This window comes from Symphalangus syndactylus, chromosome 2 (assembly GCF_028878055.3).
Source record: "Symphalangus syndactylus isolate Jambi chromosome 2, NHGRI_mSymSyn1-v2.1_pri, whole genome shotgun sequence".
Classification (NCBI taxonomy): domain Eukaryota; kingdom Metazoa; phylum Chordata; class Mammalia; order Primates; family Hylobatidae; genus Symphalangus; species Symphalangus syndactylus.
In genome coordinates this window covers 8,595,001-8,609,694 of record NC_072424.2, presented here as the reverse complement: position 1 = coordinate 8,609,694, position 14,694 = coordinate 8,595,001, and the positions used below count along the sequence as shown (strand labels likewise).

General features: G+C 47.1%; 1 protein-coding gene and 1 long non-coding RNA gene across 15 annotated transcripts in view; one reads left to right on the top strand and one right to left on the bottom strand.

Moving 5' to 3' along the window:
* Positions 1–2,632: 2,632 nt before the first annotated feature.
* Positions 2,633–7,359, top strand: LOC129464341 (uncharacterized). Its single transcript, XR_008651550.2, has 4 exons — positions 2,633–2,738; positions 4,346–4,450; positions 6,531–6,697; positions 7,277–7,359. It is a non-coding gene; the product is annotated as an uncharacterized lncRNA (long non-coding RNA).
* Positions 7,360–7,448: 89 nt separating this feature from the next.
* Positions 7,449–14,694, bottom strand: part of EBF3 (EBF transcription factor 3) — a 128,640-nt gene continuing 121,394 nt past the window's right edge. For 5 of the 14 annotated variants that reach the window (XM_055245383.2, XM_055245395.2, XM_055245398.2 and 2 more), the window contains 4 exons: positions 14,242–14,419; positions 12,978–13,166; positions 12,376–12,573; positions 7,449–10,101 (listed from right to left, as the gene is read on the bottom strand). In XM_055245383.2, the coding sequence (XP_055101358.1) occupies positions 10,070–10,101; positions 12,376–12,573; positions 12,978–13,166; positions 14,242–14,419 (597 nt within the window). In that variant the 3' untranslated portion in view covers positions 7,449–10,069. Of the gene's footprint in view, positions 10,102–11,213; positions 11,327–12,375; positions 12,574–12,977; positions 13,167–14,241; positions 14,420–14,694 lie in introns of all 14 variants that reach the window. The other 9 variants (XM_055245392.2, XM_055245397.2, XM_055245399.2 and 6 more) reach the window with 7 other exon arrangements.

Sequence of the window (14,694 nt, the reverse complement as noted above, 5' to 3'; positions counted from 1 at the left end):
GTGTCACATCCATTGTCAAACCTGAGGTCATGAAGAGCCCTCTGTTTTCTTCTAAGAGTTTTTACAGTTTTAACTCTTAGAGTTAGGCCCTTGATCCGTTTTGAGTTAATTTTTTATATGGTGTGAGGTACAAATATACTTTTGTTCTTTTGCTTGTGGCTCTCCAGTTGTCCAGCACCATTTGTTGAAGAGACTATTCTTTTCCCATTGAAAGACCTTGGCAGTTTTGTCAAAACTCAGTTGACCATAGATACGTAATTATGCTTCTGGAGTCTCAATTTTATTTCATTGATATGTCTATCCTATGCCAGTACCACAATGTCTCAATTGCCGCTGCTTTGTAGTAAGTTTTGAAATCAAAATATGGGAATTCTTTAACTTTGTTCTTTTTCAAGAGTGTTTTGTGGTTATTCCATATCTGGTGCAATATCATATGAATTTTAAGATGAGCTTATTCGTTTCTTTAAAGAAGCCAGCTGTGATTATGATAGGGATTACACTGAATCTGTAGATCAATTTTGTGTTGTTATCTTAACAATATTGTCTTCCAATCCATGAACATGGGATTTTTTAGTTGATTTAGATCTTTAATTTATTTTAACAATAAAACCATAGGACTTTTTGAAAGTGTTTCGGAACAGCTATCTTTTGAGGTTGCCTACTCTTACCAACTCCCCTGTGAGAGCTGCCACAAAGTTCTGGGTCTCCATCCTGTCCAAGGCATTGATGTAGCCCTAGGTGAACAAGCCCAAGGAGTCAGCTGGAGGGGAACTGGGCTGGCTTTTGTTCTTCCCTTTAAAGGTCCTCCCTCCTGCAAGCCTGCCCAGGCAAGTGGGTGCTCATAGCTCTAGCTCATTGCTAGATCTTGGGTGTTCTCTTAACCTTGGTTTAACATCAGCTATTCACTTTGTCTCTACACACTATTCCTTTCCTCTTCAGAGCTGGGGAATCATCATATCTTAGGGTGCCCAACCATCTGAGTTTGTCCTTTCACATGTGTGAGAAGGGCATAATCTAGATTTTATCATGTGTGTTTCTACTACCCTCAGCACCACTTATTGGAAAGGCTGCTCTCTGCCACTGCATTTCAGTGCCACCTTTGTCATCAATCAGGTGACCGTGAATAGGAGGTCTGTTTCTGGTCTATGCCATTAGGTTATTTGTCTGTTCTAGTTCCAATACCAAAGTGTCTTAGTTATTACAGCCTCATAAGATGTGTTGGTTTGGGTGGTTCAAATCCTCCAGCCTCTGTCTCCTTCAGAATTGCCTTGGCTCCTCCGAATCATTTACAGTTCCAAGTACATTTTAGGATCAGCTTATCAATTTTAAGAAAAGCACCTAGTGGAATTTGATTGAGATTGTACTAAGTCTGTAGGTCAGTTTAGGGAGGAAGAGTTGACATCATCTCAACAGGTAATTTTCCAATCCATGAATATGGTATATTCCTTCATTTATTAAGATTTTAAAATTTTCTCTCAGTACAATTTTGTGGTTTCCTGTGCAGACATCTTGCATAACTTGGGTAGCTTTCTTTCTAAGTATTTGCTGTTTTTAATGCTATTGTAAATGGCATTGAAAATTTTTAAATGGCATTTTTTAAATTCCTGTTATAAAAATACTGTTATTGTCATAGAAATACAGTTGTATATTGACCTTGTATGCATTAATCTTGCTAAATGTATTTATTAAACCTCATACCTTGTAAGTTATTTTTGGTTCTCTTATAATGCTAATTTTAAGATATTTTTTCCCCTAATTTGCCTGGTCGGTAACTGGTTGGTTGCAGGCAGCAGAAGCTTCCTCCAGGAAGTTCAGATAAAAGTGAAGATAGTATCAGGCCCCAGAGGCATGCTGAGAAAGCCAGAGCGAGGAATTCAGTGGGGCTTCATGGGAACTCCTCCCTTGGGATCTCTCCCCTTTGTACCATGCAGCCCAGATCTCCACACCTCTGCGCACTCTCCTCTTTCCTGCCCACTTGCCAGTCTGGTGTCTGCTCTCTTAGCACTGTGTCAGCCCCAGCTCAGATTCCAGGTAGCCATGCACCAACGCCCATCCCATCACGCCTCAGTGTTCTAGGCCAATCTGATGGCTCTGAGTTAGTTGTCCCCGCTACCTCGTTCACTGTAGTAGGAGGGCAGAGTGGTGAGACAGTGATACAGTGAGCAGTGTTCTCCAACACATAACTCTGCCTGTCTATTCACAAGAAAACTTGGAAAATATTAATGTAATGTGTAAGTTTTCACCTCCCAGATATACCTACTGTTAATTTTGCTGTAACTCTGACCAGTATTTTTTCTAAATATATGTATATTTTTATATATTATTTATTTTCCCTCTACATAGAAATTTACAAATTGGAATTACATTCTATATAAACAGTATTATATGCTTGTTTTACCTAATTTTATGTCATTTGAGGTTGACCATTTTATTAGATATACTTCAAAAACATAATCTTTATGGTTTAATAGAATATATAATATTCCATTATAATGGCTATATCATAATTTAATGACCAATTCCTATTTTGAGCCATTTGGGTTCTTTCCAATTTTTTGATAAATATTGCCATAGCTAACAATTTTGGACTTTAAAGTCGTTTCTAATATCTGATTATTTCTTTCAGATCGATTCCTTGGAGTGGAATTAGTAAAAAGGATATGAATATTTTTAAGTCTCTTGCTATGTCAGACTGATTTCCAGAAGGCTTGTACCAATTTTCTCTTCTACCGACAACTGTAAGAATACCCTTCCTCCATCAACAGCATTGTGTATTAGCTTTTAAGAAAAATCTTTTCTAATTTAATAGGTTAAAAAAATTCATCTCATTATTTTAATTTGATACGTATTTTCAAATGAGGTTGAATATAATTTCCCAAGCTTATTGATCACTTTTATTGTCCCCTTGTGAATGGACTGTAAATTTGCCTCTTTTTTCTTTAGGGTGTTCATTGAGTCTTATTGATTTGCAAAAGCTTATTGTATATGAAGAATATAAACCCTTTGTTGAGATTGTTACAGGGATCTTTTCTCTCTCTCCTGATGGCGCCTTCCCTGCATCAGTCCTGTGTTCTGCCAGCCCCGCAATAGTAGCACAGGCAGTGAAGAATCTGGTCCCTTATAGGTGGAAAAACAAGTTCTATATTTGGCTTAGCTAATGAATGCTGTGATGGCTGAGCAAGCTGTACCAACACCCTCATTGTCCATGGCCCACCATCAATGTGGGGTGTTGGGAGAGGGGGTGGTCTGATGGGGCAGCTTGGTGAGAGATACCTGTGTCCCCTTCTGATCCTTTGTGTCTTTCTCAGCCAACACGTTTGATATTGTTGTTATTCATTGCAAGTCTACCCTCCAAATCATGATTGCTCTTATTTTCCTCTTCTTCATTCCATCCTTAGCCCATTATTACCTTGTTGGCAGTCACAGAAGCTAACTTTTATTGAGCCCTTGCTGAGTGCCAGCTGCAGGCCTAACCCCTTGCAGCCCAGCCCCTCTGGCTGCCTCAGTCCTAGCCTGCACCTCCGTCCCACTCCTGCACCATGGGGTGGGCTCAGTGTACCCTTCCCACACTGGCTCGCCAGCCCCATATGTGGACCCCAGGAAACCCACGGAAAGCACAGGGAACCAGAGGTTCCAAGGCCTCCTGGCGGCTTCAAAGGCCCTGGGAGACATGGTCTTCTGCCTCTGGTTTTGGGAGCATTGATGTGTGACATTGGTTATGTTCTGAGGCAAAGCCCACTGACTCCCAGCTGAGCTGCACCGGGCAAGCCAGTTTCCACTTGTGGCCGGTACAGGTGGCCTTGGCTGAGTCAGGCACTCCAAACCCTGTGGGTGGCTTGGTTAGAATCTTCTCAGGGAAGTGTGACTTCTTTCCTTGCTTCCATTTAGATACCCCTCCCCCCCCCTTCCTTTTTTTTTGAGACAGAGTCTCACTCTTGGTGCCCAGGCTGGAGTGCAATGGCACAATCTCAACTCAGTGCAACCTCCGCCTCGCAGGTTCAAGCCATTCTCCTGCCTCAGCCTCCCGAGTAGCTGGGATTACAGGTGCCCACCACCACACCTGGCTAATTTTTTTGTATTTTTAGTAGAGACAGGGTTTCACCATGTTGTCCAGGATGGTCTTGAACTTCTGACCTCAAGTGATCCGCCTGTCTCGGCCTCTCAAAGTGCTGGGATTACAGGCATGAGCCACCATGCCTGGCCAGTCTTTCTTGCTGAAGATACCTGAAACCTAAATCAGTGGAGAGAGGGTAGGGTTTGGAGATTGGAGACGTCACTTGGCATCGGGCCCTGGTCCTTTCAGCCTGGTGACCCTGGCCTATCATCTAAACTTTCTGAACTGCAGTTTCGCCACCTGGAAGTGGGGAGCCAGCTCCAGCACAGAGCTTTGTGGGAGGACAAAAGAGATGATGTGGATAAAGTGCTCCGCAGATCATCAGGGGCGGCAAAGGTGAGTATTGCTGTTAGATGTGTGGAATATTTGACTCACTTTGGAAACTATATTTAAGAGATGGTCTCTGAGGGATCTTGAATCAGAAACAGTGTTCACCTCCTCCTGAAGTAGTGCCTGCCCTCACTTTGTCCCTGGCCCCAGTCTTTCCAGGAGGGACAAAATGCCCTCTTAGATTCCCACTAAGTACCAGAAACTCAGTGGGACCTCAGCTTCCCCGCTCAGCCTTGACCAGGTGCCCCCATGCAGGGGTGAGAAGGGCGTAGGTTCATCCAGGGCACTCAGGAGACCCACTGGGAGGCTGGAGGGTGGTGGCCTCAGATGCTTTTGAGTCTTCTCCGGGGAGACACCACCCTGGAGTGGCCTGGGGGGGCAGGGCACGCACTGCCGAGGAGAGCACTGGGGCTTCCACTGGATGCCGGATGAGATTTAGCCAAGATTCTCTCTGCCCAGATCTCAAGGTCTTGGCACATGGGGACTGGGAGCCCGCATGCTTCTGTATCCTGTGTGCAGCTGTCTGTGGGGTGGTGTAGAGCCAACTGGGGTGGGGTGGCATGAGGTGGGGACTCACCAAAACTGACGGCGCTCCGCAGAGAACGTCTCTGGGGCCATCCGTGGATCTGTGAGTGCAGACCTAGAAGTCACTGTGAATTTTGCCAAGGACGACATCCCAGGTTATAAAGCTGCCACTGGATTCCCCATGATTGGCACCTGTTATTGTCACAGGTTCAGTTGGCTGCACTCAGTGGGGCAGGCGGAGTCACCAGGGCTGCCTCTGCTTGCCAAGGAGCCCAGCCACGGGTTGTCCCTAGGCCAGGGATAGGAGCAGGAGCTGCGTCCATGCTCACTCCCAGCCCCACCACGACGGCAACTCGCTCCCTGTGAAACCTACGACTCTATACTGGGACATGACAAATGACCAAAAAATCAATTTGTAATCTGATTGGAGGTTTTTGATTTCCTCTGATGAGTTTAAATTTCATTAAAAGCAACCTTATTCCAACATAAAAGGAATCCTTGAAGGGTAAAACAGGGGATTGTCTCACCGAGTATAAAGCATCCCAACTCTTTTGTGTGATTTATTCATGGCATTAATTGTGAGGGCCAACTTGTGGTGTCCGTTGGCAGCTGCGCCGTTATCAGGGCCTGGGATCGGCCCAGCGAGCTCAAAGCACAAGGACTCACATTCAAAAATCACTCTTCGGCATATTGACACTTCAGTTATCAACAACCCTTTTTATCTGCTGGGAGGGAGATCGCAGCTCGTGGGGCCGGAGTAAGCCACAAATCACTGCTGCCACCGCCTCTCTGCATTCTCTTAATTGTATGTATTCTCTGGAAAAAAATGATCATCGTGGCCTCTTGTCTTGATGAGAAATTGACATTTCTGAGGACTTCTTTGGGCGCTCCGAGCAAGCGAGATAAGGCGTGGGTTGTTTTAGAGGAGAGCAGCCTTTCTTCCCTTTCAGGGGCCTCTTCACCGCTCGCGTTGACCCACTTGATGAGTATGGATTTCATGAGGTCTTTTTTAGCATTTGAACTATAAAAGGCTCAGAATGACACCACCCCTTATAGACAAAAGATAACCTTGCCCTTTGAATATATTGATTCTTTATTAACTAGGCTGTTTAATGCAATGAAATGAGGCATTAGATTGAAGCCCATTTCAAGTGCTTTGAATAATCTTTAAAAGCTTGAAAGACCTTAAAAGGCGGCCTGACAATAATTGGCATGCATTTTGAAAGAAGGCAGTTCTTGCTTCTGATTTGAAACACAAACATAAAATAATTTCTCCGTCCCCGGGTTACAGGGCATTGGGTACTCGTGGCACCAGCGCAGAGTGGGAAGGAGGTGACTTGCCCAGCAACTGCTTGTCCCAGCCCCAGCCCCAGCCTCCAGCCACTTGGAAGGGAGCCTGCAGGGGAGGGGAGTGGGCAGGCTTCAGGCTTGTACCTTATAAGCCTCTCTCTTTGCTGTCTCTTTAAGGCTGAAATGAGAACCTGATTGTCAATGACAGGAGAAAAAGGTATTCACAAGTTTCTTTATGTTTTGAATAATTGTTTCCTGTTTTGCTCAGCAGAACAAGTAATTAAGATGACATTTGTGAGTACTAATTTGGATCACACTTATGTGTATGTGTTATAAAGCTGCAAGCCAAAACATGCAAACCCAGCCTTTCATGGAGGAGAAAATGAAAAAATACTGAGTGAAATGGGAGCATGGGAAACTCGGAGGAGCTGAACATCGGTGTGTAAATTAGAACCTCAGTGTTGACGGCAGATCTCATTATAGTTGGTGCATTTGGCTACCGACGTGCAGCCAGCAGTGCCCGGGGCTAGTGCATGGGGTCTGCTCTGCCACTGTGGTGGCAGTGGAATCGGTGATGCCCCTCTTGCAGACCGTAGGCAGCACAGGCATCTGGGTGCTCTGTTATCTGCACACCCATCCAGAGCCTTTGCTGCTGTGCTCACTCTCCTAAGCCTGCTTCTCGCCCAGTGGAACCCAACCATGGAACCAAAAGAAGCATGTGTCTGGGGTCACTGGAGCCATTGTTCTCTACCTGCCCAGTGCGCTATTCAGAAGCAGAGGGGCTGGGGCAGAAGGTCTGGAGGGAGTGGGTTAGGAAGCCCCTCAGTGAGCCTTGGGATTGTTTGAGTTCTCAAAGACAAGTGCTGGAACAGTGATTGTGTCACCCCAGTGCTGCTGTGGTCCACAGAACATCTGTGACATAGAAACATCAGCCAGAGTGCAGCATGAATACAAATGGCACCTCTGGGGGTCAGGGCCACGTAAGTGACAATTTGCTGAACCTCTCTCTCTACGCAGGTTAGAAGACGGAGGCTGGATAACTTTGTGGAAAGTTCTTCTGTGGATCATTTTTATCTTGGCCAAGTTGCAGCTTCAGAACCCGGTATGTGCAAATGAAACCCCTGATATAACTTTTATGTTAGTGTTGTCATTTTAATAATCAAAACAGAGAAAATTACCAAAAGTGAAATTCACAGACAAGAAATACTTTAATTAAATATTGTGTAAAATGAACATTTTTATACAGTTAAATATCTGAAAAAATGTACAGATAAAACAATCTTATTGTAGGGTCTTTAACAGTAAAATCTACTATTTAGTGAAGTGCTCAGTCTTGAGACAGTGAAGTGATGTGGGCATTGACTACTTAACCTAAAACACAAACCAAGTGAGGGCATGGGGAAGCTGGCAGGTGTTCTCAGTGCGTCCATGTGAGCTCTTTTGTAGATCAAACCCTTACTCGTACAAAATAAAACGGAGGCAATTTAGTTCCAAAGTGACTTCTCCGGCTTTCCCATGTAGCTAGGTCTTGTCAACCATCACAAAGCCAGACTGTGACCTGCTGACTCCTGGGGACATTATTTAATTTTGTCCCTAGAATGAACACTTTCTAAGTTGTGCATTGTTGATTTTTGTCAAGAAGGTATTTTAAAGTCCCTCCTTTTTGTTTTAAATTCGATTTCTGCTGCAGTTTGCAAAATGTTTGCTGTGCTTTGTTTGCAAAGCATTTAGTGCAAAGGAGAAAGAAAAAAAAACACCTGACACTTTTGGTCTCACTGTGGGTTTGGCACTAAGAGGCACGATATCTGAAGGAGGTCATTCCAGTTTTAAAAGTACGGACAGTGCTGTTGGAACTGACCACAAAAATGTATTGTTTAAAAAAAATTGAAAACCAGCAGTGATTTGGGTCCCCCTGAAACCTCTGTGAATCGGAGGTGGGCCCAGGAGGGTGCAGGATGCAGCAGAAAGGAGAGACGGGTCATGCAGCAGGCTTGTGCTTCTTTGTGTGTGTTTGTGTGTTGTACACCATACATCTCCAAATGAAGTATTTATTAACAATTGTAGTGTAAGCCTGTGATAAAATAGCACAAAGGTTCTTTAAAGAAGAGTCCACTTTTAAGGCATCAGAGAAGTTAATGTGGCAAACATTTTAATTAAAACATCAGAAGTAAATTTTATTTTAAACTTTAGGCCTCTGAATTTTTCCAGTAAACACAGTTCAGCTATGTGGCAAAGTCATGGGTGGCATCTAAAATGACTTTTTACATTCTACAAAAAAATAAAATAAAATAAGGACACAGCCCCAGATGGTGTCGCCTCTTCGCGGCCGCTCCACATGCACAGGATCTACTAGGATTTGTCACGGCCGGGTGGCACCGATTTGTTTTGACTATACAACAAACTTTTGTTTCAAAAGTATTTGTTCAGATAACTTAAAAATAATATAAAAATAAACAATGAATTTGACTTTTCCTCAAAATAAAAAAAAAGGATGGAAAGTCTAAACAATAGCATATTTTTGAAGTACAAATGTAAAGACACTGGTTCAGCTTAAAGAAACAGATCAGAGACAAGTTCTTGGCTAATGCTCTTCCCAGTATCACAACACCAGGCCATGATCAAAAACCAATACAGACGAGAAAGAAGAAAAAGGAAAAGGCAGGAAAAGCAATGTACAAAATTTCAAAGATAAATACAATATTTATAATTGATATGTTACAAAATAAAGTCCCTTAGCAACTGCAAGTGTTCATGGGAAAGTAAGTATCAAACAAAGACCATTTTATTCCTTATAAGACACATAAGGAATAAAACTTGTTTTTCTAAATATTTTAAGTGGATCTGAAAAAAATTCAAGACAAGTGTATAAATATTTAGCTACAACTTTGGCAAAATCACAAAAGTCTACAATTTTATAACCACATACAAAACACATTAGGGAAGAAGGATCTAGAAGTCAAAAGGACAATTTCTGGTACAAGAAACATAGACCTCACAGTAGCCTAAGAATGCAATAGTATACAGTGCTAGCAAAAGTTGAAAAAATGTTGCAGATCACACTTGCTTAACAGGAAGCTCTAGCAGTGGGAGAATATTGGAACCAACAGACAGTAGCATTTTTTTCTCTGTCAGTGTGCTTGTTGAAGGCAAGAGAATTCAATATCAAAGTTACAATTTCTAACTACAATAAGTTACAAAGTTTCATTTCATTAAGATGAAGTTAAGCAATGATAAACCCTCCCTCCCTCCCTGCCACCCCAGTTTCTCCTCATCATATAGTCATCCTTTTTTCCAGTCTGATGGCTCATACCTCCTTGGCCCCCTTTTTATCACCACAAAAAAATATTTCACATTATAGAGATACACAACCATTGTGAATCTAAGTATGAGTACAGAAAAATGTTTGGAGGCATTTTTCATCAGTGTTTCATGATCATCAAAATGGTGCATTCACAAAGTTTCTCCCAACACACAGCAATTACTAGACATGGCCAAGACGGAGTCAGAAACTTTATACAAAATAGGCGTCGCTTTGTTTTCCTTATTCTTCAGGACTGAGAAATGTGAAAATATGAGAAAAGTTCAGTTAATAAAATGGAATTGTTCATGAAGAAGTAGGCTGTTTGCATGTTGATTCTTAATAGTTTAGTTTAAATAAAATCTTTAAACAAAGTCTTTTGTAGCATTTCAATTGCTGCTGATTTTTTTGAAGATAGATACTGTTTCCATCAGCATGTCTTAATATACTAAACGTGTCCCCTGAAGTCCGTCCTTTGATGCTGGGTGCTGCGGAAGGTAAACAGAAGTCCCTCACATTGGCGGGACTACCAGCCCAGACATAGCTGCAAGACAGAAGGACAGAGCAGTTACTGCAGGCTCCCCCACGCGCCCTCCCGCCGACGCCGACGCGGGCGGGGCTGCCCTTCCCCCCTATTCAACTGGGAGGCTGGTCTTGCACAATTCCGTCCACCAGCCTCGGGCGTGGTTAGGGTGTGCTGGGGAATCTGCTTCCTGAGGTGGGGGCGCATGTGGGGACAAAAACCTCCGGTCCTGCCCCTCCTGCAGCCCTCCTCAAAGGCTTCTCTTGGAAAAGGGAAGGGCTCCTGGCACTGCTGTGTGCAGAGGCTGCAGCTTCCCCACACTGACCGGCGCACTGCCAACAGGTGCAAAGCCAACGGAGGCCCGGAGCCCCCTCTGTCGAGAGAGGTGACCCAGCCTGGTCACTCCTGTGACGCCAGCCAAGGCCGGCTCACAGGCCCTGCTCTCGCTCCCTGTGTGAGAACCAGACTGGCCTCAGTCTCCCCCTCTGCTTCCAGGTCTGGGCTCTGACCGTGCGGTCATCTCTCTGTATCGTAATGGTGAGTCAGGGGCTCTCCAGAATCAAAGCCACTCACAGCCCACCTGCCCTGGAACCTCCAGGCAAGGGCCACGGAGAGACGTGAGTCACGGCACCACCTCGGGACCTTTTTTCTCTTCTCAGGAAAGAAGAGAAAACTTTTTGCACGAGAACGCCAAGTGGGGCTGACGCTTTCACATGAACTCCTGGTACAAATGTAATTTAAAATCTTTTACCGCTAGTGTTGTTTAATTTTTGTCAGAATGATCGTTCTCATTAATTTATGTATAACATATTAATACAATTGTTCATGTAGTGACGTGAGCTTCAATTTCTCAGTTCATTAATTTCAACAATATTAATTTATCTCCGACTCACCGTTACAACTTTATGGTTTGGAAGCCCTGTGCGTACACACCGCGTAGGAGGTGCCGTCTTTCAGCCGGCCTGACCCCATGTCACGGGCAGGGCCGCGGCACCTCACCACCTGCCTCTGCAGCGACCCTGGTGTGGTGCCCGCTGATGGCACGCAGGCCAGTCGGCGGCACTTCGGGGGCCTGGGCGTCCCTTCATACACTAACGGATGTTGTGAAGACAATGATTTCAAATCACTGATACCTTTCCAGTTCCTTTTTTGAGCATTAGTTCATCAAAGTGAAATATGCCACCGACTTCACAAAAGGGCCAGTTTGTCTTCTCCGCGGCTACGTCCTCAGCACCCAGCAGAGAGCCTGGTACATAGTAGGTGCTCAGTAAATACTGGTTGAATGGGTTCATGTTTCTAAAGGAGTAACTGGATTTGAGTCACTGGGAGGACCATATACCAAAGGTGGTGTCTGAAAGAGGCCAGATGACGGCCACTTAATTAAGTGCCTGCGGGCCTCAGCACCTCACAAAGGGCCACGCACAAGTTCATGAGGCCTGGGGGCACCCATGTGGCTCTGCCCGTCACACACATCACAGGCCACGTGCAGCCTGCACAGCTCAGATGGGCCAGGCGCTGGGCGGGCACAGGGTGCCCACTCCGTGTAGCGTCATCTGTGGACAGCTGTGCCCTCAGGGCCGGCCCTTCTCCCTCTTGATTCTTTCAAAAGAGATCACATAGGAAAATCAGCTCCTGTCCACAGACAGGACTGCAACCTGGTGTTAGTACACACCTGGCCCTGGGTCTAGACGCACACCCCTTTGCAAAAGACAGTGCAGCCCTGCTGGACGTGTGGTCCAGCAGATAAGGTGCAGAACCAAGGCCCAGCCTTGGGACAACAAGGGTAGGTAGATTTTGAGATAGGCTCCACAGGTGGTATGGTGCCCCGCCATCCCCAGCCAGGGCTATTTTCGCTGCTTTGTGCACAGGAGGCTGCAAGCCCAGGAGCTACGGGCAGGTCTGCATCCTGCGCTGAGAAGTGCCAGGCCCCGGGCAAAGGCCCATTGGCTGAATCAGACTGACAATGACCACAGCTACCTTCACCGCACTCCCGCCTTCTCTCACGTGGTCCCACCCCCTTAGGGGCACAGGGTGCTCCACCGTAAGTACACTAGGTGCCGTCGGAAGGGTGAGCTGGACAAAAACCAAGAGGAGGAATCTGGTTCTTTCTGGGGCTCAGTGCACAGGGGTCCTCGCTCTGAACACCAGGCAGAGGTGGTGCGCATCAAGGTGGGCCACGGGAGAACATGCAGCGGTCACAGAGGTGCCAGGAGAAAGGCCGAGCCCCCACCCCCACTCCCATCCCCACCCCTGGAGAGGACCCGGCACTGGCCCCCGGTCCTGCACCACCCTCACCTTGCAGTCCGTTCCCGTTGGCGCTGGTGCAGGAAGGAGGAGGAGAGGCTTGGGGCCGGACCACGGGCGCGAAGGCGCTCTTCTGTTTCACTGCGGAGATGACATTGGCAGGTGAGAATGAGAAAATGCCGTGTGTGCTGCTACAGTTTGAAGGGAGGGTGACCGAAGAGGCTGCCATGGTGGGGCTGGACGGCACTACTGCAACAAAGCAAACACGGTCAGCACGCGCGGCCGCGGCACAGCGCCACGGCGAGAGGGCACCGAAGGCCTCGCCTCAGACGGGGGGCGGGGGCACGAAAACAAAACATGACATGCGTCTGGCTCGGCCACGCTCTGGATAACAGGCAAGCTCTTTTGCACTGGACTTTCTCTTCCAATTGAGCAGCCCATTTTGTTCCGATTTTGTTTGTTTTGGTTTCCAATGAGATCACATTGGGCCCATTTTGGGTCAATTTATGGTCGCCATTTGGATGCCCAGCCTCCAGGGCCACCCTTCCTTTTATCCAGTAGCTCACATCACAGAACATCCAAGCAATGCACACACTCGACTCGGTAGTGAATATGAATCTGCGTGATGACGTGTGACAAAAACAGACACTTACTGCCGTAGGGAGAGTTAGCGGAGGAGCCATTAAGAAATCCAGGCGAGCCAGGGACCCCTAGATTGGCCATGGCGCCACTTCCATATCCATTCATGCTAGTGCTGACTGTGTTGTAATTGGACTGCTGGGGAGTACTGCTGGGGACGTAGCCTCGCGGGGACACGCTGCTTGTATTGCGACTGTAGCCGACTGTTGAAATCCCCCCCCGGCCAAAAATAACATTATTATCAGCGACAGACACTTGGGGGGGGTTCCCCGAGAATCTATATCATATATTAACATTGCTAATTGACCCTGTGCTTTCCACCTGCTCTAGCGCCTGCTGCCAGCTCGGATGACCTTATCACGCCAACCCTGCTGCCACTGTCTCACCGTGAGCCCCATCCTGTCTCTGCTGGCTTCGACAGCCAGCCGGGGCATGCTTCGATCTCACCGTCAGTGGCTTTCACGTTTCTCTTTAGAGGCAATTATCAACAGCTTGGATTCCTGGTCTGTCCCCCCACGCTCTGTGAACTTTCGGCCTCTGTAGACCTTCAAATGCCATGACTGACAAGGAGAGCTTGTTTGTGGCCGTAACTTCCCCTGAAAGGCTGTTTGGGGGTCTTCATTTGTATGGTTGCTATTTCTATACATGGGGGCGGTCGGGGGACATGGAAGCTTCATTCCTGCCATGGGAGCGTGAATGGATGGGAACAAAATCAGCAGTACAGGTGAGGTGTTTTCTAAGATCACTGCCTGCGCGCTTTTCAATGATGAAAACTAAAATGGACCCAAACGGCAAGACGCAGCAGCCTTGGCTGGCCCAGGTCACTGCACCGTGGGACGGGGTGCGGAGTGGTGAAATGGGAGTCTCTCTCCATGGATTCGTTCCAAACAGACCCCAATCCCGCCGTGCAGTGCGTCCAAGCAGGCTCCCCTCGGCTCCCTAGGCCATGGCTATCCTATGGCTTAGCCCAGTCTTCCAAGGAAAGCAAAGCCGCTTATGAACACATTGAGGGAAACTTCTAGCAAATACCAGTGACCCGCATGGCATCCAGTGGAGCTGCCGTTTTTAGTAACTGGGCTCTCTGAGTGTTCTTAGCCCAGCACTGGCTGGGAGGACCTGCAGCAAGGTCTTCCTGAGCAAAGGAACCAGCAGAGCCAGAGAGAACGGAACACTACGGACATTCCCCAGCCGGCCCTGGACACGTGCCTCTTCAGCTAAGGCCTCAACCAACCCGCGGAGGGCGTTCAGGGCAGGGGTCCTCCCAGCACGCCGGCCTACCTTGGTCGTTGGCTTGTGACGTCTCCGACACGTTGACGGCTAGCTGGCTGCTGAAGGAGTTGACGCCCATCATGCCCGTGTGTGCAGGGGTATTGCCCAGGGTGGGGATCTGGTTGTGATTGCGGGGAACGCTGTACAGCGCCTCGGCGATGTCCGCCGCTCGCTTCAAGATGATCTCCTGCAGCAGGAGCGAGTGGGAGCCATCCTGTCACCCCAGGCCCGGCCCAGCCGGCCGCACTCTCGGGGACCCACGGTGGAGGCATCCCACTGTCCCTTGCCCAGACCATGACCAAATCTATTTCTTAATGGGCAAAGAGCTTCCCCTAGGAAAATCATTTATTGACACTTTTGAAAGGGTGCAGTATCTGGCTGGGCACGGTGGCTCACACCTGTAATCCCAGCATTTTGGGAGGTCAAGGCAGGCGGATCATCTGAGGTCAGGAGTTCAAGACC